This window comes from Mastigoproctus giganteus, chromosome 6 (genome assembly GCF_048544385.1).
Source record: "Mastigoproctus giganteus isolate SK-2022 chromosome 6, ASM4854438v1, whole genome shotgun sequence".
In the NCBI taxonomy this organism is placed as follows: domain Eukaryota; kingdom Metazoa; phylum Arthropoda; class Arachnida; order Uropygi; family Thelyphonidae; genus Mastigoproctus; species Mastigoproctus giganteus.
In genome coordinates this window covers 64,994,621-65,019,215 of record NC_143580.1, presented here as the reverse complement: position 1 = coordinate 65,019,215, position 24,595 = coordinate 64,994,621, and the positions used below count along the sequence as shown (strand labels likewise).

Below are 24,595 nucleotides of genomic sequence, written 5' to 3'. Positions count from 1 at the left end.
TTTACTATATTGCTTTTCTGTATTTTGTTAAACTTACGTGGCCATAATAATTTAATGCATGTGGTCTCTGTTAATAAAATTAAGCGTTATAATCGACAATTTATATAAATGCTCATATATTAAAATGCACAGTTATTTTTACTACAAACAACTAACAATTGAGAGAAAAAGCTTGTACAGAATTAGCAAATCTGCGGTTATTCCCACAAACATTTTAAGATTCTGGTTATCGCATGCATATTTTTTCTTGAAAAGTTAATACTTATATGTTGCCGCTTAAATAAGTTTATTAAACAGTCAACAGTCTCATCTTGCATTTCCTTTACTTATCTCCACTGGAAGTGATACATTTAATAAATATATTTAACTACAATGTTCTTTTCAGATTCACCAGTTATTCAGCCTTTCAGTTTCCAAGGTTCTCCAAGAGTTGGTCAGAAAATATCCGTTGCGTGCCTTGTCACAACTGCAGAAGGACTCCTAACTTTTACTTGGACTAAGGATGGTGAAGTAGTTAAAGAAAAACCTGGTATTCGTATAAAACATGATCCAGAGTTTTCTGTCTTAGCTGTTGATCCAGTGAATTTGCAAAGTGATGGGAACTACACATGCACTGTCACAAATGCATTTGGTTCGTCACAGTACACTGCACTCCTAAAAGTGGAAGGTAATGATATTTAAAATTAAATACTGTACTATATGTGTATGTGCCTCATTCAAGCCTGGCTCTGTAATTTAAGAAAGAGTAATTATGTCGTTTAACTTAGTGCATTAGCGTAATTTCTTTACACAGTAAACCAATCGAAGTTTTGCAGGGGCAGCATTACAAACATCTCATACATGTAAGAGGGTTTTTTTTTACAGTTCGTGTTTTCTTTTCTACTGACTCTTCTCTTTTGATTCTTAGCTGCCTATATTGTAGCTTTGGTGAATATCTGCTTAGTATTTTCTGGCAGAGCAATACCATATTTGTGCAAAGATATTGTGTGCCTTCCAATTCTTTTTCAAGATGTGGGATTAGTTAAGGTTGGTAGTGTCAAGAAAACAAATAAGGAATTCGGAAATTTTCCATCTTTTTATTAAGGCTACTATTCTTATATGTACAAAAAACAATAAATCGCATTACAAAAATATAGCCACTTGAAGAACTGGATCAGGCTGCCAATGGAAAGGCTCACCCTCAGGATTATAGATTTTATAAAAATGAAAATCGCCTTTAACCACAGACGTTCTTAACCCCAAAAGCATAAGACTTTTTTATTCCGTTTTTTGGTGGGAAGAAATTTCTAAAGTTCGCATTCTACGTCATTCGGCACATCTGGATTGTCTAGTACTCCACTGATCCGAACAAAAGGTCCAGCAAAGTTTCAGATGCAGAGCTTTGGTGATGCTTAAGAATGCTAGAGTTTATATCATGCTCGACTTTTCCTGCAATTCTTCGAAGCATTTTCTTTACAGACTAGGTTTATTTTCACCTCCGTAGTGAAGAACAAGAACCAAAAAATTTCAGCATATTATTTGAGGTTACACCCGTAGAAATGCTCAGTGTAGTGAGCTGCTTTAGCCATAGAAATTTTTGGTTCCATTTTCTTCTCCAATGTAGGAAATTTAAAGATCTTCTAGAGATCCTTGAAGACGACTTTTCGTCTCAATTTTGGCGATCGTGCTACATAAAATCGATTCTTTTGACAACTTTGTCTATGGACGGTCACCATATTGTTCCTGCTTCAATCCGTTCTGTTACAGTCCCCAATAAAGTTGAAGTGAAAGAAGAAATTGCGTCAGAAATAGAGAGAGAGGAGCAAGCATTCTTCAAGGATTTTACGTTCTAAATGAACGCGATTTGTTCGGAAAACAGCCAAAAACTTTTCATTTCTTACCTGTTTTCTTTGTTTATGAAATGTGAAATTTTCAGAAAAACAATCAAAATGCATTTTTGTAAATTTGTTTTTAATTTCAGCTCCTCCAAGTTGGTTAGAAGAGCCTTCTGATATCAAAGCAATGAAAGACAGTATGGTGTCTGTTCCCTGCAGAGCAACTGGATCTCCGCTTCCCCGCATTACCTGGAAAAGATATCCTTATACAGAACAGGAAATCACTATTATGACATTTAACAGCACACTGCAATTCTCCAAAATATCTTCCCGTGATAATGGAGCATACGAGTGCGAGGCTTCGAACGGAATATCAACAAGTCTCAAGAAAAACATTACAATCACAGTTTATGGTAACAGTATGACTTTTCTTTCGTGTATTTTATTTTGTGTCGATCGCGTGTCTTGGCATTGATGCTTATGGTATTGAGCATAAAAATATAATCAATACCATGTTTTTTAAAGCTTAAATAAAAAAGTCTATATGATTAAGCAGGCTATAAGATATTTGATTTGAATTATGTAGAACAACTGATAAGCAGTGTATTTCAATTTGATATGTATGTGTTTTTGGATTGGCTCTTTCGCAGTTAAATATCCAGTAGTCATACGTACCCTGTATCGTTTAATATCATTCTTCTTCTACAGATTCTGATAATAAAGTTCAGGTTGAATTACATCTTGGTATATAAACAATTAAAGAACATACTTTATTTAATTAAATTGAAAGACAGCTCACAAAAAACTATTTTGGGTTAGTGGTTCAAATTACTGACGCTGTGTGGCGCTAGTTTCTTGAATGTTTGCCATATTTCTGGTAATATGGCTGACCAAACGGCAACAAGGCGATATTACTCCCTGGATATCTACAGTTGATAGTATGTGCATGAAATATTACTTCGAGTGAAGTAAGAAAAACTCGTTTTCTCCCTGTTATAATAAAACTTGCGTGTTATAAAACTTCTGGAAACGGTTTGATATCAAGAATTTTCTCTGTAGGATTTGTTTTCAGTCATGTACGTGAAAAGGAATGAAGACTCCTACGGTGGCATCTTTGTCTTGGTGGCTTTGCTGACTCGGCTGAGTGGCTACATTTGCTCTGGTAAGAATTGGATATTTCGTGAAATATTTCTCATAAGTAGAATTTTCTTATTAATAATACTTAACTGTTGCCCTAAATTTCAAGTTTTTATTATAAATCTTATGAAGTTTATTTAAAAATACGCCTTCCCAATATAGATCATATATTCTGTTTGTATGACAGTGTTTTAGAATCATTTATTTGCTCATAAGCGGTTCAGATTGACGACACATTTTCATTTAAATAATTCTTCTTTGGAGATTATATTATAATTTTCAGATCTGCAAATTTTATTGCTGCGATAAAAATAAACCAAAATTTGGCTTCTTACAGATAATCCAGTTATTCAGCCCTTCAGTTTTCAAGGATCTCCACGAATCGGACAAAAAGTTTCTTTTACGTGCTTAGTTTTTTCAACGAAAGGTCCTTTAACTTTTTTGTGGAAAAAGAATGGAAACAATTTAGAAGATAATTCCGAACTTCGCATTAAAAATGATGCTGATTTCTCTGTTTTGGTAGTTGACCCAGTTACCCTCACTAGTCAGGGAAATTATACTTGTAATGTTAGGAATCCTTTAGCATATACTGAATATACTGCATCTCTAAACGTAGAAGGTAAGTATTTCATAAAATAGTTTTTCTTCTTTGAATGATTTTGTTCAGTATTTTGGCTAGTTTGTATAATTTGCTTATAAAAGTTCATTTACTTACGCTTGTAACAGTATAAAACTACTTCTGAGAGGTATTAGGCTCTTGCTGATATAAAATTAATGTTTTCTTCCTTTTGTAAAACTAAGTTTAAAATAAGTTTTCATGAGAAGGAAATTGGAAGGTTTTATTTGCAATGTGTAATTTCTCGCATTTAAAGAAATTCAAAATACAATGGTCGCATAAAATGTAATATCCCGTTTCAATCATAAAAGATACAGATGAATTGATGTGTTTATAAGCCTTAACTGTCCATCCTCTAGTTGTAGATATCTCTTGATCTATTAGTATTCAAAATTGGAAGCTGTAAGAAAGGTGTGGTTACTCTTTATGAAAGTAAAGTATCATATAAGGGCCACCCGAAAACTAATTTATCTGCCCAGCGTATTATGTCCATAAAAAGAAAATTTAACAGAAATATGTCTGTATTATGTCCGGAAAAAAACCAAAGTTTAGTTTCTTGGTGTTCTGTAGTCGATTTGCCTGTTTAATGGACGAGAAACCATAGAGTGTTTAAGATAAAACCATGTAATCCTCACCTGTGACCGACTAAATCCTCCTTGGGAAAAATGTCTATAAAAATTCCTTGCATCATTGACGGTAATTGAACTGAGTTCTTTGATGTGGGAATGATGTATATTCATGGTATCACCTGCGAGTACTTGCCATCTTAGAGACTGAAGAAGAAGAAGAAAAAGAATAGTCTAATAACTACTAGCATTTGCAACTGCTTCCTCTAGCCTTCAGACTTTTGTTCCTAACACATGTCTGAATAAGTTGTCGTGTTGTAGTTGACTCTTTAAACTCTGCAACTTCTATTAATGTGGCGATGTGGATCCTGGGTTTACCGTTTGTCCTTTAAGCATAAAATGCAGTAAAATAACTCCTTCAGTTTCTCCAAAAGAATTTGCCCATCGCTATCACCTGAAGAAACAAACTTTGATATATAATTCTTAACATTACGTAAGAACTCGTAATCAAATTAATAAATAACGCACTGCATATTACTACTAATAAACAAAATTTAATGCATTAAACTTTCAAGGATTATAAGAAATTTCCACCGACAAAATGACTCCCTAATGAGAATGTGTATTAATGTTTTTGAAACGTCAATGCACTAAATTTTAGCTTTTCTAAGACATGGTGTGTTGTGTTATTTCTAAATTAAGCCTTAAACGTTTGACTCTTGTAGCCATCTGCGGGAATTTTTGAAAATCTGCAGATAGAAGTGAAAAATTAAGTTTACAACAAATTAGAATTTTCCCGTTTAAGTTAAAGTTTATTTATATTTAAATTTATTATGCGTATATTTGTGTGTATAATGTGTATAATGCATACAAATATACGCATAAATACATAGGTTTTATGAAATTGCAGAAGCAGATTTCTTAATTTATTTAATAACATTTATACTATGTAATTATAATATGTTCAAACTCCTATTTAAATATACATATTGAACTAACAGCTTTGAATTTTGAAATGTAATTCATTTGAAGTTGAAATGCGTTTTATGCTTTATTTTTTATATATTCCTTCTAGCGCCACCACAGTGGTCTGAAGAACCAAATGATATCACAATTTCAGTAGACAGCAAACTTGGTTTAGAGTGCAAAGCCCACGGATCACCTTCTCCCCGTATTATCTGGAGAAAATATTCGCCACATGAAGGTGCGGGCGATACACTTTTATTGATAACCAATAACACTTTTCATTTGGAAAAGGTATCCCAAACAGACAGTGGCATCTACGAGTGTGAAGCATCAAATGGAGTACCTCCTAATATTAAAAAAAATATAACACTCACAGTCCACGGTAAGAATAAAGATTTCTTAAGCATTTTCAATTCATCAACAAGCTAACTCAATGTTCACCACGTTATGATGCCATTGTATTTTTATAAAGTTTTGTTCTTGTTTAAATATACTTTATGTACTGCTATTACAAATAAATCCTTACTTGTCCATTTTATCTTATGCCTTATTTAGAAAATAAACATCCAAAATAGGAAATCTCATAACAGTTTTCCATTTGTACAATACTAATATTGTTTAATTATGATGGAGATTTTATACCTTTTGAAATCGAGATTATTTTACACAAAGTACACCGTTCCTACTAACTGAATAAACCAACAAAGACCCTGGATTATCGTGATATTGTTTTATAAAAACAGTCTGTTTTGAAGTAAATAAAATAAGATTTTGTACAGAATTTTGAACAAAATGAAAACTTTTTGTGCAAACGAAATACAATCGAAATATCTTTTTCAGACTTAGTTCGGTATTACGTTCTGAACGACCAGTGCATTTGCGGTTCTTACATTCGCTGATAATTTATGCTGTTTGTATTACTTAGATAGTTTATTTTGTCACGCTTGCGAATTTCCAGCTATTATCAAATTATATATTTTAGCAAGTTATAGTTGTATGTTTTCACGACATGTGGCGCTTCAGTCCTTTATTTCTATGTTGTAAACACTGTCATCCGCCATAGTTCGCTGTTGAACCTGGCTTTTGTGAATGTTTTTACATGAGGATGTGCTGTGACCCTTACCAACTAAATACGCTTTTGTGAGTTTCAGGATGAAACACTCACAAAGGTGTAATTCCGTTTTATGTAAATTATTTAACAGAATCTCCTTACAAAAATTTAGTTCCACCAGTTCCTGAATGATAAAGCTGCAACCATCCTCAGCATGGAAGTTGTGACTGCCGCTTTGATTTTGGCCTGCATTGCTATCGAGAATGGAGTTGCCATTGGAGGAGGTGAGTTACTTTTACTCTTCTTACTCAAGTTATTTATTATTTAACTGTTAAATACATGTCAGGTGTATTTCTACTGCAAGCGTAAATTTTACTAAAATTAAGTATATTTTGTTTTATACATTATTTAAAGAATATGCTGATACAATATGCAAGTCAGACTTTTAAGTTGTGCATGAAAACGTACTAAATATGTTTAGAAACAAATCGGTCGTGAATAGTTGAACTGAATTCTATTGACATATTGTTTGATTCAGCTATGCCTCAATTAAAAAAAAATAGAGCTTCACTTTACCAAAAAAATGGCTCATATAATGTTATTCAAACAGCATATAATTCAGTTTCATCCTTTACGCCTTTTATTTGAAGTCCAGTTCATGAAAAACTTCCGAAATATACTGCATAATTGGGAAGTTATGATTCAGATTAATTATTGGACTTAATTAAAACCAAGCAGTTAGGGGTAAATTTCTCCTTCAGTAATGTGGGATGCGAAAATTAAGAAAAAGTTTAGGGGGCAGTTTGTTCTTGTAGAATCTTGCTTATTGGACTACGCATTTTATTATTTTGCTTTATACTTCTAATAGGCTCATTACATACTTATTCTGGAGTAGCAGGTCGTTAATATAAGTAGAACATTTATCTCTCTCTCGGTAATGTTCAGAAAAGATAGCAGTGAATGATTTGCATAACAGCATTAATCAGGACAATATGCCATATTTTCATAACGTATGGTTAAGTTACGCATATCACTGAGAGCATCCTTAGATTCAGAAGTACCTGTAGATTATAAATGTGCAAATGTATCTTGTATTCACAAAGGTACAGTGGGTAACTGCAGATCTGTAAGTTTACCCTCTGTGCAAGGGAAAATAATAATGAAATCAATAGTTAAAGAAGTAATGCAAGGTAATGTTATAGGAGTACAACCACAAGGCAATCACATCACGGATTTGTTAAAGGGAGACCGTGTGTCTTCAGTCTGAATAGCTAATGTGAGTTTCTTATAAAGGAACTGAATGCAGATAATTCATATATATTTAAACCCTTTGTTACTGTACCACATGAACGATTTTTTTATAAATTGCGCCATTAAGGCAAGTTACTACTATGGAAAAAGAGATTATTAAGTTGTAGGAGACAGAGTGGTTATAAATGACCGCCGTTCATCGACTAATGTGATGAGAAGGGAGGTTCCATAAGGGTCGGTGTTGGGCTCCTTATGTTTTTAATATTTAATGATGACAAAAGTGGGTATAATAGCTGATGGCAGTAATCAAGGAACTCTATTGCAAGTTGATCTAGATAAACTCAGTAGATGGACTGGAAAAATGGCAATTAGGTTTAACAGTGCACAGTACTGCAGTTGGGTAGTAGTAATTTCAGAATAACATGCCATCTAGCTGGTACCAAACTCAAAGTAGTGAAGTATAAAAAAGTTCTAGGGATAATTGCACATTCTAGCATAAACTTGCTTGGGCACATTGCAATCGAACTGCTAAAACGGCCCATGGGGTTCTATTAATGATACACTAGAACTTTGCCAGCAGAGATAGAGGTGTGTTATCCTATTGTGTAAGGCAATGTTTAGGATACACCTGAAATACTGCATGCGGGTTTGAAAACATCATTTTAGGAAGGACATAGATCTGTTAGAAAGGGTCGAAAGAAGAGCAGCATGATTAGTTGGGGACATAAAAGGATATTCAAGAAAAGATTGGGTTCTGTAGATTGCTTTCTCTAGAAACTAGGCATCTGCCTAGCGACCTCATTGAAGCGTATAAGGATTTAAGAGTTAAGTAAACTAAATGCTGATAGCATCTTTATCCCTTCTCAGATGAAACGCACAAATGGGGTATAAATTTAAATTGGGAAAGGAATGTTATGGAATAGATGTGCGGAAATTCGTATTCGGCCAACAAGCAATAAATTGTTGAACAAACTTCCACCTAATTTTGTGAAGACTGATAGTTTGGACAAATTATTGGAAGGAATGAAAAAATTATTTTATTTTTTATTTGTTTGGCTGATGCTGTATTAATCTTGCTTCTTTGCATCATGTTTCCAATACTGATTCTAATTGCATAATTAACACACAATTACGAGTGTCGAAACTACACATACTGACACTCATATAATTACTAATTAATAAGTGTCATCCAGCAAATGGAAAGATAGTTGTCTAGTCCAGTAAAAATTATCAGAATCCTTAGCCATCTGGGTATGATGCAAAATTTTGTTTTCAAATAGGTTGTTGATCGTCTCCCATTGTAGTACAAAACAGGCTCATATAACTGGAAAGATAGCAGTTGATGAATCTGAGTTGCATTTAAATGTGAATCCGAAATGCGAGATCTTTTATTTTCTCAATTTAAACTCCTAAATTTTCCTTTCCTTCAGTTAAGATAAATAACTTTAATATTTCTTATCTTAATGTATCAACGAAATGGCTCGTGTACTTTTTGAATTATTGTTTTATTATTTATTGGGTTATTATGTCTGTATGTAAATTGCAGATTCTGTGATAAGTCGGCCCTTTATTGAATTAAAACCGGAGTGCCTGAAACAGATCAAACGGCACTGCATGGAAGAAGCCATGCAGTGCTCGGTATACGATAAGACCATGAGACTCTAATCTTTCACTTAGTAGGCAGGCAGTACTGCATTCAGTCTTTAATAGCGTTATTATATAATTGTTTTAATCGTAGTTTAAATCTGATATCAGTTCAGATCGATAGCTGCTCAGTCACATTTTGTTTGTTTGTTTTCCAATACCAGCCCCAAAGATCGAACCATTTAACTTTCAGAGGAGATTCAAAGTTGGTGAAAAGGCAACTGAAACTTGTTTCGTGATATCCTCTACAGGTCCGTTAAAATTTCAGTGGCTCAGAAATGGTAAATCTCTTGTAAACGAAAAAGGAATTAGAATTAAATACGAAAGTGACTTCTCTATTATAGTGATTGATCCAATCGACTTCAGTACAGAAGGGAACTACACATGTGTAGCCAGTAATGAATTCGGAAAAGATAGCCACAGTGCAGTGCTTCTCATTGAGGGTAAGTCAAATGATTGCTTTTTCTAATTGCAGGTATTTCGTTACATTCAAAAAGCATTTATGCTTCAATAAATTTTCTATTATATCTCTGCTTACATCTTTTCTATTTATATGAAGTTTACATTCCTGTCAACAACAGCTTGTAAATATAAATACCAAATGCTGAAAGCTGTCCCCCATGTTTATAAAAATAAAAATGGGACAAAAATACGACTTCTTTAAGATCGATCTGTATTAATTTCCATGATATTAATTGCCTCAGAACTAGCTCTCTAAATTGGAGTATCCCACTAAAGAAATAGCTACAGCTACCTAAAAATAATTCCTTCATTCTTATTTTTTTATCTTGCTTGAGTTAAATTTTTGCATAGTGTCATTTGTAATATCGTTCACTTTTTATTAATGTTCGAATTTCCCACATGGCTAATATACGAGTGGGTTTTGTATGTACGCTACTTGAGAGACTTCGATTATGCACTAAATAAGGTTAGGAAGTTGTTTTTAAAGCCAGACAAAACCCGCGCATCATCTGGTACAACTATTTACTCTAGACGTCATTTGTAGCCACTTTTTTGACGAGATTAGCCACTGATTACACCATTTCCTCAGGATGCAAGAATCTTTCGAATGGGGATGATATATTATTTTATGCACCATGTTTTTGACTTAGTCCTACACACAAAGTTCTAAGAATGTCTGTGGCAGCTTATTTTACTTTTTTTTTTTGCTAATTTCACAACCATCCTTGAATGCGTTTAAAGGAAATTGCTTTACAGAGAAGCCATCGTGGCTTATTCACCGCCTTGAGTGAATATAACGTGTATCAGAACTCGTTCTTTAACTGGACTGCAAACTTCGAGGAAATTTGCATGACTAGTAAAAAAATCGTATTTAAGATAACTCTCGGTAGATCATTAGAAATGTGATTTTTATTTAACCATTTTGGACTATTTGTAATGCTTCGGTACAACTACTGCTTCGCTTAAACTTTCATCTCTTGAAAGTGCATATGACTGTATTGTCAACAACAATAATATCTTGTTGCCTACTTTTGCTCTTCTAAAACTATAGGTGAAATTGGACTTCTTTCTCGCGTAATTTCTGCACTCAAAATAACTTATGAAATACTTCATAAAATGTAAATTCTGTGCCATTCTGATTGGTCAAGCATTCCATACATTAGCGAAGAGGCTTTAATCCTCTCTGTAGATAAGAATTTTTAAACTCCTATTATATTAATTGATATATTTTGCTGTTAAGAATTATTAAAAATAATTTTGTCATCCACATTCAAAACGACATTAGGTTAGATGTTGTTAAAACATTGATTTTGTATTTTCTGTTTCCTGTAGACGTATGGAGTCTTAACTTCCGGTCAAGGAAATAAATTTACAGTCAAAAGTTAGGGTATGAATAACTAATTTTAAAATTAATTGCAAGTCGATGAAATTTGATATGAAACTACATTGTCATGACGCAACAGTACACTGTGTCTAAACTTCTGGACAAAATATATAGTTTCTGAAACGTGTAATTAGCTCACGTTTATCTGAAAATATATACTTGGCAGAAGAGTTATAGACCTCGATAGAGGTGATCATTATCCATGACAGCAAGGCAACCATGTTTTTAGTGGATCCCCAGTGTTTCTTTAGCGTATCCCCAGATGAAGTTTTATTCCTAAAATATCCTCACTCTGAAGAAACTTTCCATCAATAATCGCGTTCTATGGGAGAACATTAAGGAACTCTTCACCCCTAAAAGTTTAACACAGTATTCATACTGTGTAACACAAGGACTTCATACTGATCCAGTTTACTCTCTTGAAAGTGCGAGTATTTATTTATTCGCATGTTGTCTACCCAGACTGTTAAATCACCTCCTTAGCAATATCGTTCTCTGTTTGAGTTCATTTGAGTCTCGCTCCCGGATAAGGATAAATAAATATTCTGTTTTAACTCCATGACATATAGAGAATACATTAACATCACTGTATTTAGCATTAACACTCATACGAAAGTGCCCTCCTGTTTCAGCAATCAGGATACTAGTAGTTGTGGGAGGATAGACTCCAACAAACTCGTATATGGAAATTCACATCTTCAGTAAAAGAACTGTGGCTACTGTTTAAGGTTGAAATCCTTAAACTTTTAGGGAGTGAAATAAGCCCGTAGTTCCTTCAAAATGGATGATACTGCTCTCCTTCATAGAGCATTACTAGTAAAGAAATTTTGTACAGAGTGAAGATATTTCTAGATTTGAAGGGCCACTAATGTCTCCAGATTTGAATTCCATTGAGTTTGTCTCGTCTCCTCTGAGTAGATTACTGTCCAGTTGCTAACTACCCCATCTCGAAACCTTAATGAGTACGATCACTTTAGAATACTCTCATTGACATCAACAGAGCCTGTTACCTGCTATCAGCGATAATCTCGTTCTGTCTGTTAAGGTTTACAGTCTTCACTGCCAGATACTTATTTTCATATACGCAGAGCTAATTTGCATATTTTCGAAATGATTCACTTTATCCATGCGTGTAAATGCATTACTGAGAAAACAACCCAATGTACTTCTGGACCTAATTTCATTGACTTGTATCTCTTGTTTTACAAACTGTTGCATTTTTACCTTAATGCATACCCTAACTGATCTATGCCGTCAGTATACTTAATGATGTATCCTGGATATCTCCTCAGAAGGAAGATGAAGAATCATAATTCATAATATTCTACTATTGACATTCCTCAATAGTAGTGCGTTATGAACTATGATTATTATTTCACACTATTAACTTGTTTATCGTGAAGACCTCAATGTAACTTTCAATACAAGGCCAAAGTCATGGCGGACACTTCTTTGATCTGGAACTAGACCTCTGTGCTGGCCAGTGTTTTAATATACAGTGAGAGTGATTAACTGGATGCCCCACTCGGAGTAGCAGCATTTTCAAAATCCAAACGAGTGACGTGCAATAAGCTGGCTACTTTCCGATCCTCATATTTAGTTTCTATCAACAAAACCTCCATATTTTTGTTCATCACTTTTGCACTGCGTGTTGAATTTAAGCAAAAGCATTTCGGCTGAGTAATATGATCTATTTGGAAAAGATCGATGAAACTGTACCCTTCATCTTGTTTAAATTCAGTATCTAGGAGGTGCATTGTATGTTACATAAACTCAAAGAACCTTGCATTTTGAAGTAGGGAAATAAAGTTCGAGAAGAGTCAGGAAAACTTGCATCTTAGTGCCCTTAGCAAGTAAATTTCACTCCTTGAGTCCTTGAAAAGTTCGCATTGTTAAGACTGGAAGGGGTTACGCAGGCTTTGGACTTAGTCGTCTAAAATTCTAAATGAAGGACAGGATGCACGTTACATATTTGTAAAGATGATTAGAATGTATAATATGGGACTATTGTTCTTAGTTAACAAGCCGAAAGTTATTTTTTTCCAAGATTATGGAAGTTGCCAAGTGTATTAAGCTTGAACCATTTAGCCAAGTCCCGAATCGTGGTGAAATTATTAATCTTTATGTGTGTGTATTCTAAGCTTTGCTCTGGTCACAATTATTGCCATATATAAGTCAACCTCTTAAGCCTTTCCTATAGGTGGAGTCACCTTACAACTTTGGGGCCTGAGAACGAATTCCTCACTATTTCAAAAGAAAGAACAAAGTTGATAAACACATCTCACCTGAATTAAGGAAAATGAACCAAAAAACACCCATTATGGTAACTGTTTCATGATAAAAAAAAAAAAAAAACATTTTGCTACTATGTCAAGCACATGCTTAATTGAATTTCTCGAAAACTTTATCGTTATATCATTTGTTTTCTGAATTTATTCCCTTTTAGCTGCTCCAACCTGGACTGAAGAGCCAAAAGATATCGCAGCAATCATTGGAAGTAGCATAAGTCTTATCTGCCAAGGGAATGGTTCACCTACCCCACAAATAACGTGGAAAAAACTTCATGGTAATATTTTATATGAGTTTGTCTATCCATATTCTTCATTTCCTATGTACGCTGAAATCTTCAACCATTTTACAGGTTCTGTTTATGTCTTTTAACTTTAGGTGACCGAGTTTCGAATTCAACTTCCCTTGTCTCCAACAATGGAACATTAGTACTCACTGCTGTCAAGCAAACTGATGCTGGAGATTACGAGTGTGAGATAATTAATGGAGTGACCCCATCTTTGAAAAAATCCATTACGATAACTGTAAATGGTAATGGTAATCAATTGATGATAAAATATGAAATTTTCAGCCGTTTGAAGTTTATTTTTATTATTACGTTGTTTAAAATGAATCAGCAATTTATTTATGATATTTGCAGATTACTTCGTGATGGCATTTAAAATGTCTTCTAGGAAATATATGATATTCATCGTCTTATCACTGTCAAACCCCATCGAAAAATGTACCTTTTCTATTCTTTTCATTTTGAGTTTTAAAATTCTGTTTTGTGAATGTCATGTGTGTAGCAGCAGTACACTACTATATTCATCACCCAATTCAGGCGGTGTTCACAGCAAAGCATAAAAAGAAATACTTTTTTTATGTTGCATATTCGCGAGAATCTATTACTTCCATCATTCGTCAAAGTGTGGCGCTTGCATCGCGTGTCGTTGATTATCGTCCTTTAACAATATTCAGTTGTAGGAGCCATCTTAGCGAGATGGCATTTTGTTATGCGATTTGGAATAAAGTTTTGTGTCAACACGTGATGAAATGAAAATAACCATACAATGCTTAGATGTTTCTTTAGGAATATTTAATGGTGTCTTGGTGTGGGCCGGAGTAAGAGTTTCTCTCAGATGGATTTATCAGCCAAACTTTTACTGATAGCAGTGGCAACTTTGGTGCTTTCTCGATCGGCATTATGTACAGGTGAGTACTAGACTACTCTAATTCTCTGAATTCTTTTGCTGATCTATTTTTGTTCACATAAATGACATGTTCAGAAATTTATCTCACATAAATGATACTATAAACTTGTAATTTATTTTCCCTCGGATCCATTATCAATATAAACGGGTTTTTATACATTAAATTTTCCGATTTTTGAAAATTACAGCAATAAAAAGTTCATTAATTTTGGTTTCGATAGTTTCTACGTAATAGATTAATATTATAATGAAAGGTGTATGAAAAAGCATGAACACTTGTATAAATTTCATGAGGTATGTAGCTATTTCAGATAATTAGAGTGAAATAATTTATCAACGGAAAGATTAGTTAAAATATTTAGATAATAATTAAATATCTTTGAGAGCTACAGAAAATCCACTGATTTAATTTCTCAATTATAAGTTTACAAATTGTATTCCATAATTTGACTTATATAAGTAAAAGAAAAAAAACTCACAGAGCAGAGGCGTTGTAAGTCTCTTTAAATGTGTTCTTAAAATAGGTAAAAATATGCATCAAAAACCCTGTTGTACGAGAAATATACTCCAGAATAAGCATAAGTTGAGAAATTAAAATTCTACATCAGAGTTGGTTTGGAAACACATTCCAATACTACATTTCTCACGTTAATTAGCGTGAGAACTGAATTATTCTAACTCGTGTGTATATCTCATGACACTGGATGTATGAATGTAGATATATCGGGACATCCTGGGTTGTCACGCGTTGTTGACAGCTACTGATATATCCTATCACAGAAAAGAGACCTATTCTGAAAGTGGATTATCAAGAAATAAAGCAAAGTAATTGCATTCTTTTACTTGGATTCAAAGTTGAAGAATCATATTGCCGAGATATTAAGTATTAATAGGTGAAAGCTCTATTGGAAGTTAGTGGGAAAAAGAATTAATATTGCAAAGTAGCAGTAGTTGTATGGCTTAAAAAAACAGTAACTAATCTGATAACTTGGAAGGGAAATGGCTGTTTTCAAAACTGCCTTGTGTTTGTAGAATTGATCTGCAGTTACAACAAGATTTATTGTAGTTTCGCACGTACAAAACGCTATTAAATCCCACTGGCTATAGTGTTACACAGCTGCCACAATTTGAGCATATTATTTCTGAATTATTCAGAGCTAAAAGTATATTTTAATTTAAAATAATACAACCTCATGATTCGCATTCAGAATTTCAATAGTTCTTATAGTAATTTTAATTTGCACGTCTTTATATCAGTTACTTACACGAAATAGGAATGATAATCCTTAGGCTCACTGGCGAATATTTTTTTAACTCTGCGAATAACTAATAGAAACTAAGATGCTCTCTCTAATTCTGCAAAACAAAAATATAAATTATTGTGTAATTCAATAGGACAACTACAAATAAAGCCATTCAGCTTTCCTGGCCAGATAAAAGTAGGAGAGAAAGTAACTGCCGTCTGCCTACCGGTTTCAACCCAAAGCGGCCTAACTTTCAAGTGGACATTTAATGGCGCTAGTATCCATCACATCTCCAATATTAAAGTAAAAAATGACACTGACTTTTCCATGATAATTATTGACCCTGTAGATATACAAAATGCCGGAAACTATACCTGCTCAGTGAACAGCCTCGTTGAGGGTTCCAATTCCCACACCTCATCGTTGATCGTAGAAGGTAAGTTTCGTTTTCCCTTACTTACTATTGTGAAACTAAAATATATCTGTATATTATTAGATGAAACGGAACGGCCGCATAGGCCATCAAGAAATATAAATAGAAAATTTTATTTAGCAAATAAATTTCATTATAATGAAACTACAGTATTTCTTTCAACCACCTTTCTAATAAAGTACGAGGGGTGATCAATAAGTATTTACCTCACCTAGAAATATTTGAGTTATCGATTTTAAAATTGGCTAGAAATTTCATCTATGTAGCTGCTTTCTACAACTACTCTTATTTCTCATTTGTGATAAGCTCTTTGAGGCTTCTTGAACAGAACCCCTCACTTTGTACAAGAAACCGAACTCCCACTTCATTATATTCCTAACAGACTGAAATCTGCGGCCTCATAGTGATTGCAGCAGTTTAGGGAAGAGAAAGAAGTCTGAAGGTGAGAGGTCAGGAAATCCTTTGGAGTACCCACTAAGTTGGGTGCTCCAAATCTTCAAAGCCACACCTGATTGCAAATTCCACTCTAAGAAGAGCATTGCCGGCTAGGAGTCTGGCACGTCTGTACCAGACAAGGACACCTCTGTCCTTGTCTCTTCAACTTGAAAGCCTCTCTTAACTTTCCCAAGATGTTTCTATAGTACTCCGCAGTGATGCTGTTGCCTTTTGGGAGGTAATCTCTAAGGAATTACCTTCAAATCTCCAGAAGACAATATGGCCTTGTTGACAGACAATTGAACCTTGGTTTTTTTGAGATTGGTGAAGATGAATGTCTCCATTGTTTTCTTATCTGCTTTGTTTCTTAGTCATAGTGATGCACAAATTCAACCATCGTCACAATTGGTCAAAAAATCATTTAACATTCCCTCTATAAAGAGCCATCCATTACGCGGAACACTCTTTCCTGAGGAAAGTGTTCCTATGGTGTGAAAGATCTCTCATTGGACTGCTACTTCAGACATGTTCAGTAACTCATGCATTATGGTGTAAACAGATCTATTGCTAATGTTAACTTTATTTTCCATAAAATTTATAGTCACACGTTTGTCTTCAAGGACTAGTTCCAGTTTAGCCACAGTGGCAGGGTCTATGGCTAAGATCGGTCTTCGTTCTCTTGGATCATCGTGCACACGCTACTTTGCCCACACCTAAACTGTCTTTTCCAATTTTTCATACAGCCTCATATGATGTGCAATCCCTTAAATATATACGGCTTATATCTCTCCATGAATTTGTCTTGCATCCTTTGCCTTGTAAATGAAAAAATTTTATAACGAATCGGACCTCACCCTTCATTATTTACCACCTCTTGCTGTATTAATGCTCTGGCTCAATAACCGATGGATCTAGAAAAACAAATAAATATACATTAACTTGTGAGACAGTAGAACTTGATACATAACATCAAATCCCTAATTCAAATATTTATAAGTGAAGATAAATAATTATTGACCGCCCATCGTAAACTGCCCATTTGAATTAATGAAATGCGTACTGTCTACAAAAATTTTCCTCTGTTATTTTAACCTAGTAAATATCATTCTATTGTCAAACAAGGAAACAACTAATTCGGATATTACAAACTCATGTGTCTAATGAATGCAGTTACAAAATTTTAGAAATGATTCTGTTATGCAATCCTGCATAACAGAATCATTTCTAATACTGCATTTTCTCTGAACCATGCAAAATTAATTCGTCGAGAATTCTTAATTTCATAAATTAATTCGACATTGTCATGGACTTCTTAGTAATGGTATGGGCAGTCATCACGTTCTAATAAAAGTAGAATAGGTTGTACTTATAAAAGGCATTTTCAGCAACCTCCCTTTTTAACTTTTTACAGCCCCACCTAGATGGCAAGAGGAACCCACTGATAAGACAGTGGTATTAAAAACCTCTCTAAATTTGCCGTGCAAAGCAACTGGATTTCCCGTGCCAAATGTTTTGTGGAAAAAGATTAAAGGTAATATTTTTAACAGTTCTATGATATTCTAATATATTAATGATATTGTAGAGCATTAAAGTAAGGGAAATTATTCTCACTTATAGAAGAGAAATAATTAAATAAAATATTAAAACTTTTTCAAAGTTTTAACAGTAAATAGCAGACTGACTTATTATAATAACGAAGACATTTTAATATTTTATATTATGTGTAAACGATCAATGATGTAATATATAAATATAGTTAAACTACGCCTTATTAAGTTACGACTTAAGTTATATAACTTAAGGTTATATAACTTAAGTTATATAACTTAAGGCCCAACATAGAAAATAATTCAAATAAAAAATCATGTGGTGTCTTTCAATTACTGATGTAAAGCGGTTATGATAAAATCCTGTTAACTCTTTCTTATACCTAAATTCAGTCATCAGATAGAGAATTAACTTGACAAGTCACGAATAAGTTGTGATGTATAAACTGTAACTATTGCATTGTGTAGTTATCATTTACATTGGCCTGGGTAGGTCAAAATAATCTTCCTCTAAGGAAGTGGTAGTTCAATGAATCAATCGTTCCTTCCTTCGCGTTTTACTTTCTTTCAGTACACTCTTCATGACCAGCTATAAAGTACTGATAAAGAGACACTTCATCTTCACTGTTTTCATATCAGTATTTCTTAGAACTGTCTCTGGTCTTTCTAGTTGAAAGAAACTGACCTTGAAAAGCAGGCAATAGATAGTAAATGGTTTGATGTTGCCATCATCCTATTAACAATACTTTGAGCAGTGGTACTTCAAAGATTATGTCAAACAAGTGATCATTGTTTAAAAGGCAAAAAATACGATTTGTTTATTTTAAAAATAAGAAAATTCGTTAGAAAAAAAAATGACGTCATGACGACTGACGTAACTTTCTTGTGCTTTTCAGAATGTTTACCATCTACTGCTGTATCCCATTATGCGATTTGACAGTCTTGTAGCCTTAATTTATACTATGGAGTTAGACATCACAAAAAATTATAAACAGCAACCTTTTGTGGGTACAGTGAAGGAAGTCTTATTTATTAATAATAAAAATCTACTTTAGCGTGCACTTACAGATTCGAAAATATGGTATTTTAAACTCTGCATGTTCGAAAAATCGATTTTTACAGAATTAATTTCAATTAGTTTAATTATGTTACTTTATAAATATTCTTCAGACCTTTCGTTGTATTAATGAATATCGTTCAAATCTACACTTATTGTTTTTTTTTCTTTCAGGGTCTTTTAAGGAGACTTCGAATAGTATCCCTACTTCTAATGGTACTTTAGTGATTTCAGGGATTACCGAGGACGATGAGGGCGTTTATTAGTGTGAAGTAGATAATGGAGTGTTCCCAAGTCTTGTAAAGAAAGTTCAAGTTTCGGTTATTGGTAAGATGTTCAAAAATTGCACAATAAAAGAAAAAATCAAGTTTCCAAAAACTAGTCCACTCTCTCCATTTTCATTGATTGTCCTTGTTTTCCAAATCTACTAAGAATATCCAAATTAACACCTGAACACACAGTTCATGTATTTTTGTTAACACCTTAAAACACATTTCTACAACAGTTATTTACGATCTTCAATATTAATAAATGCATTTTATAATAATTAACATATAAAGGACTCTTTATAATATTAGCAGCACTCCAGAAGAATTTATTTACATATTATTATGATTGGTACACTCTTGATCACATGAATACATAAGAATTGCGGCTGGAGTTTTCACCTAGCATAATTTGTATTAACTGTTCTCTTGTTCAGAATCGTAATAGATTAATATTATTATTTTATTAATATTTTGGTAAATTTCGAAAATTTATCACTATGTGGCGCTGCCGTTATATCTTGCTAGGCTGTTCTTGAGTTTCTTGCATGGAGGAGCCATTGTAATCTACTGTTACGTTGATTTTGAAATAATTTATCCCTGAGCGCTTCTCTGCTTACAGAAATTTTGGTGTTAGCAGATGAATGAAGCAAACAAGTGCAGTATTTCCTAGATGGATTGTTCTCATGAGCAAGCAGAATGAAGCAAAGAATCCAATGGTGGATATTTTTCGCTTTGGTCTTTGACGAAGTGTATGGAGAAGGTAAATAGATCTCAATTTGTTCATCTATCATTATTTTAGACGTTACTAGAATTATAGAATTATTTTCAAGGAGAAAGAAATATTTTATAATAAGTTATATTTCTCGTGCGTCCTGGTATTTTCAAATACAATCGGTGTCGTTTACTATTATTGTACATTAAAGTTCTATACCGCTAATTTGCATAATTTGAAGCTCATTAGCCCCAAATATTATGCGGAATTTACCTATGTTAAGATTTAATGGCCATAAAATTTCGATTCGTTTATGAGCTGCATGCATATCAATAAGTGTGCTGGTTATTTGGAAACTATCCAGCATTAACGTCAGATAAATGGAACCGACTATGGTCATATTAAGCGAGATCTACTGTATAATGTCTTTAAACACGTAACATAAGAAATGATTAATATCTAACTTTTTTTCCAAGTTAAATGCTGTCTTATGAATAATAGACAGAAGTAAAATTAACTTATCTCTCTTCTTTTTAATAAAAGAAGAGAAAAAGAGAAGAAAACCTTAACTACAAAGTATGAGTGTTTAATTAGCTGTTCCATTTTGTCATCTAGGTCTGCCCAACATTCAGCAGTTTGCGTTTAAAGAAGGAGTTCGTGTTGGAGATAAAGCTACAGCTCTATGCATGGTATCTTCTTCTTCCGTCCCTTTAACTTTCACCTGGCTGAAAGATGGAATAACATTGCAAGAATCCTCCGAAATTCGAGTGAAATATGACCGAGACTTTTCCTTATTAATTATAGAACCAGTTCTGTTATCTAATTCGGGAAATTACACTTGTAATGTAAATGGCCCTGCAGGATCTAGTAAACACACTGTCCAGCTTCTTGTGCAAGGTAAGGTTTCAATTTTAAGGCCGATCTTCAGCTTCTGCTAGAAACACATGCATGAAGGATCCAACTAAAACGGTTATACAATTAACTAAATTGCATACGTCACACATGCTTTAATTTAAATAACATAATACACGTGCAGCATTGTGAGGTTATCTAGCTCACTAATCTAAAACAAAAAATATAAACTTCTGTATGACTTTATAGCAATCTGATCAGTTGTTGTAAATATCCCACAGGGAGGGAGGAAGGGAAGGAAAAAAACAATCTTAAATCTAGAATAATTACGCATTTTCTTCCGTTTTTTAATTAAAATTGTAAATATTATTAATGGACTTGAATTAACTTTATTTTTAATGTGGCCATGGTCTTTTCCACCTCAATGTGTGAGGTATTTTCGAAATATGGCTAGATTTAGATTTATTATTAGTTCTTAATTTACAAGGCAACCTGCCAGTAGTCTTTTTGAAACTGTCATATAAACGATAATATTTATATAAGAGTTGTAAACGATATTATCATTTACATATGCCATATGTGAACGATAATATCCGCAAGTTATGAAGACTAAATACCATGCTATAGTCCTCCATGAAAATATAAGGGTTTCGCTACTTCTCTGTCTTTTGGAAAGGTCTGTGTTGACAGAGGAATCTGGGGAATTTCTTACAAAGGTCTTTTCACTCGAGGTGGTAGTCAGTCGATTTCTTAAGATTTTGTGTAGGATATGTAGGGATTTATATCCCACAGAAACATGCTCCTTCAGACCATAGACTGTCATGAGTGCCACGCCATGGTCTGGGGGAAAATATACTGCCTACTATCAAGTAGTCTGAATGCAAAATTATTATGCAATAATATAAAAAATGATGTCTGTGGGAGCATGATTTTTGAGGAATGGAAAACACTGAATAACTTGCGAAACGCCCTAATAGACTTACCACAATCCTGAGTGAAACAGCCGTTTAATAAATCCTAGATATGTACCCACAGTCATCTAAACAAATAAAGTGGAAACCACTATACTGCCATGGAAGACACTATTTACTGTATGTAAAGTTTTATCTTGATATAAACGCCTTATCCATTCATATTTTCAAATGCATTTAGCCTTCTTCGCGCGAACGTACTATCGTTAGCCAAGTTATATCTTATATAACAGTCGCAGAAAGACTTTGGCAGAAATGAAGTCCTGATGAGTACAGAACAGCTAATACCTAATTAATACTCAAAGAACATCTCGTGTTGGAAAATGCTATGGGCATTCTGGAAATAAGCATAAATATTTGATTTTTTTTTTTAGTAGAAACAGTAGCTGAGTACTGTTAAAAATATCTCTAGGTTTCAGCGTTCCTAACGAAACCTTTGACTTGCCTCAGTAGTTGGAATTTATCCACTGGAACAAGTGAAAATGATTCAATGCCAGAAAATATTCAAAGATAACCAAGAATAGTGTTTAGATTACAGAACATAGTATCTCTAAGGTCATAGTTAGTATAGGGAAGCACACTTGCGCTGCTTGCACTGATATCATAGACAGAAAAATACTCTGGTGGACAAAATTTAAGGTTCTTGTTAGTGCTATAATAGATAGCAATGGGTAATAGTGCTGAAAATAATTGAAATCTGTCAACTACGTTTCGTATGGAATACATACTATACTACAATATGCATTGGAACATTAAATAAAGGAACATCCGCTTTTTTTCTCCACTCCTCCAATAAAGTTGTGGCTAATTTCTTGCTTTAACTAGGATGTCTTATTCTGGCTCAAAATTTTTTGTTCTAAACATCCCACAGACATTCAGTTGGATTCCTATCTGGTTCTGGACTGGAAATGAGTGATTCACCACATTGTTGTCCTTAAATCATTACTATTATTGATCCGACTTTGTGATGAACCATTGCCATGCTGATAAAAACAATATACTTCCCCTCTCCAAAGAATTGCTACCACGCATGTAAAGCAGAATTGTTCACGATTTTACAATAAGCAGCTGCATTCACAGTTTCATCAATGGCATTCAGTGGAGTAAATCCAAACCACGTAGAACAGATCCATACCATCAGGCCATTCTCAGCACCAGGATAGGCGCTGATACGCGTCGGCTTACCAGTAGCTGCACTACCATGCTAACCCATTCTGTGATGTTTGTTGGCCCTACACTTATCACAATTCTGACAATTGTCGCTCGCATCAGGTAATTAAGGGTCGTTGTAGTGGCTAATCATCCCAATCCACCTGTATTGGGATGATTAGTCGCACTACCTTCGGTCTTTCAATGACGTACTATGCTTTTCCCAAGTTGATTTTAGGTCCCACTCTTTCTTCCTTCTATCTGGCGAATAGCCATGTCCACTATAAGGCAAGCTATTATCACACCTCTTGAGAAAGGATCTAGGTCACTTGTCTCATTTTGTTCCATCCACCTATCAATTGAGCGTATATGCCATTATATCCGATTTTAACTGGTATTTCTATGTGACCTCTGGAATTCATCATTACTTCAGGGTCTAAGGTATCCCAATACATGGCGGAAGATCGTTGGAGGATATATATTGTGATGCAACAATCTTTTGGCAGTGAGTTCAGTCTCTTTTTTACAGTTTGCAAAGGAGTGTGTGTAAACTGTAAGAGCTGTAATTACTTTTGGCGGTCAACACTCAACGTTCTCCGTGCTGTTATTGAAAGTATTCTCTTGAATACTTTAAAGAATACTTCGTTGCCCTCTGGTAACGAAGTATTCAGGGTGGTGGTTCACTATTCTAGATTCATCTCCCTAGTGTATCCCATACACATCCGGTGGAATTCAAGTTTGGAGACAACGGAACCAAACCATTCGGAAAATATATTTTCCATATTAAGAAATATCTCCACCAGCTTTTATTCTATGGGGGATGAATCTTATTATTAATTAGAAGGAATCTAGGATATACTGGGTTCAGAGATTTCGTTCCTATACATCACAGCCGCCGCAATTCCTCCGTCAAAGATTTAGAGCTCCGAAAATACAGTGAACGTTTTCCTTTCCAGACTATCAGGACACCGCGTTCCGTTTTCCCGATGTCTGTTTTGTTTCCTGAGTCTGTTTTACCAGGTATATCCTTATAAACATGAACTAATGTGTGTCTTTCGGAAGTGGCATACATGATACTGTTCTAATATAACAGTTTGTTCCATAAATAATTTCATTTACTAGTACTGTATCTGGTGTGTGTGTGTGTGTGTGTATTTACAAAACAAATTCTCATGGTAACAAAAACCTGAAGAAACAAAACTTAGAAGTGTTGTTTTCATCCAAGAAAATTTTGCAATTTCATCGTTTCTTGAAGCGAGTAAGGTCCTCTATCCATGAAATTCATTACTGATTCTAATGTTCGTATGAAAAACTTGAAGGATGTCGAATAATTGAATCAACCATGAACTTCTGATTTTTTTCATCCATTTTGAAAACTGTTTGATATTTCTGTTGACAACCTTAGTTTCTTTTTGAGTTCTAGATTTCCAAAAAAATAAATTAATTAATTAAGATACATATCCATTTCTGTTTACTGTGTACAGCACAAATCCATATATCACACCCGAAGATTCTAATAAGCTATTGTGATACACTTAGGGTCCACAAAATAT

General features: G+C 34.0%; 1 protein-coding gene across 1 annotated transcript in view; it reads left to right on the top strand.

The window, feature by feature from the left end:
* LOC150084358 (hemicentin-1-like) overlaps nucleotides 1-24,595 on the top strand; it is a 117,100-nt gene that overhangs the window by 27,388 nt on the left and 65,117 nt on the right. Inside the window, exons 11-20 of the mRNA XM_090376196.1 lie at nucleotides 386-667; nucleotides 1,961-2,233; nucleotides 3,289-3,570; nucleotides 5,209-5,390; nucleotides 6,323-6,434; nucleotides 9,210-9,488; nucleotides 13,338-13,457; nucleotides 15,769-16,053; nucleotides 17,897-18,016; nucleotides 20,686-20,967. Of these exons, the coding sequence (XP_090232322.1) occupies nucleotides 386-667; nucleotides 1,961-2,233; nucleotides 3,289-3,570; nucleotides 5,209-5,390; nucleotides 6,323-6,434; nucleotides 9,210-9,488; nucleotides 13,338-13,457; nucleotides 15,769-16,053; nucleotides 17,897-18,016; nucleotides 20,686-20,967 (2,217 nt within the window). The remainder of the gene's footprint in view (nucleotides 1-385; nucleotides 668-1,960; nucleotides 2,234-3,288; nucleotides 3,571-5,208; nucleotides 5,391-6,322; nucleotides 6,435-9,209; nucleotides 9,489-13,337; nucleotides 13,458-15,768; nucleotides 16,054-17,896; nucleotides 18,017-20,685; nucleotides 20,968-24,595) is intronic.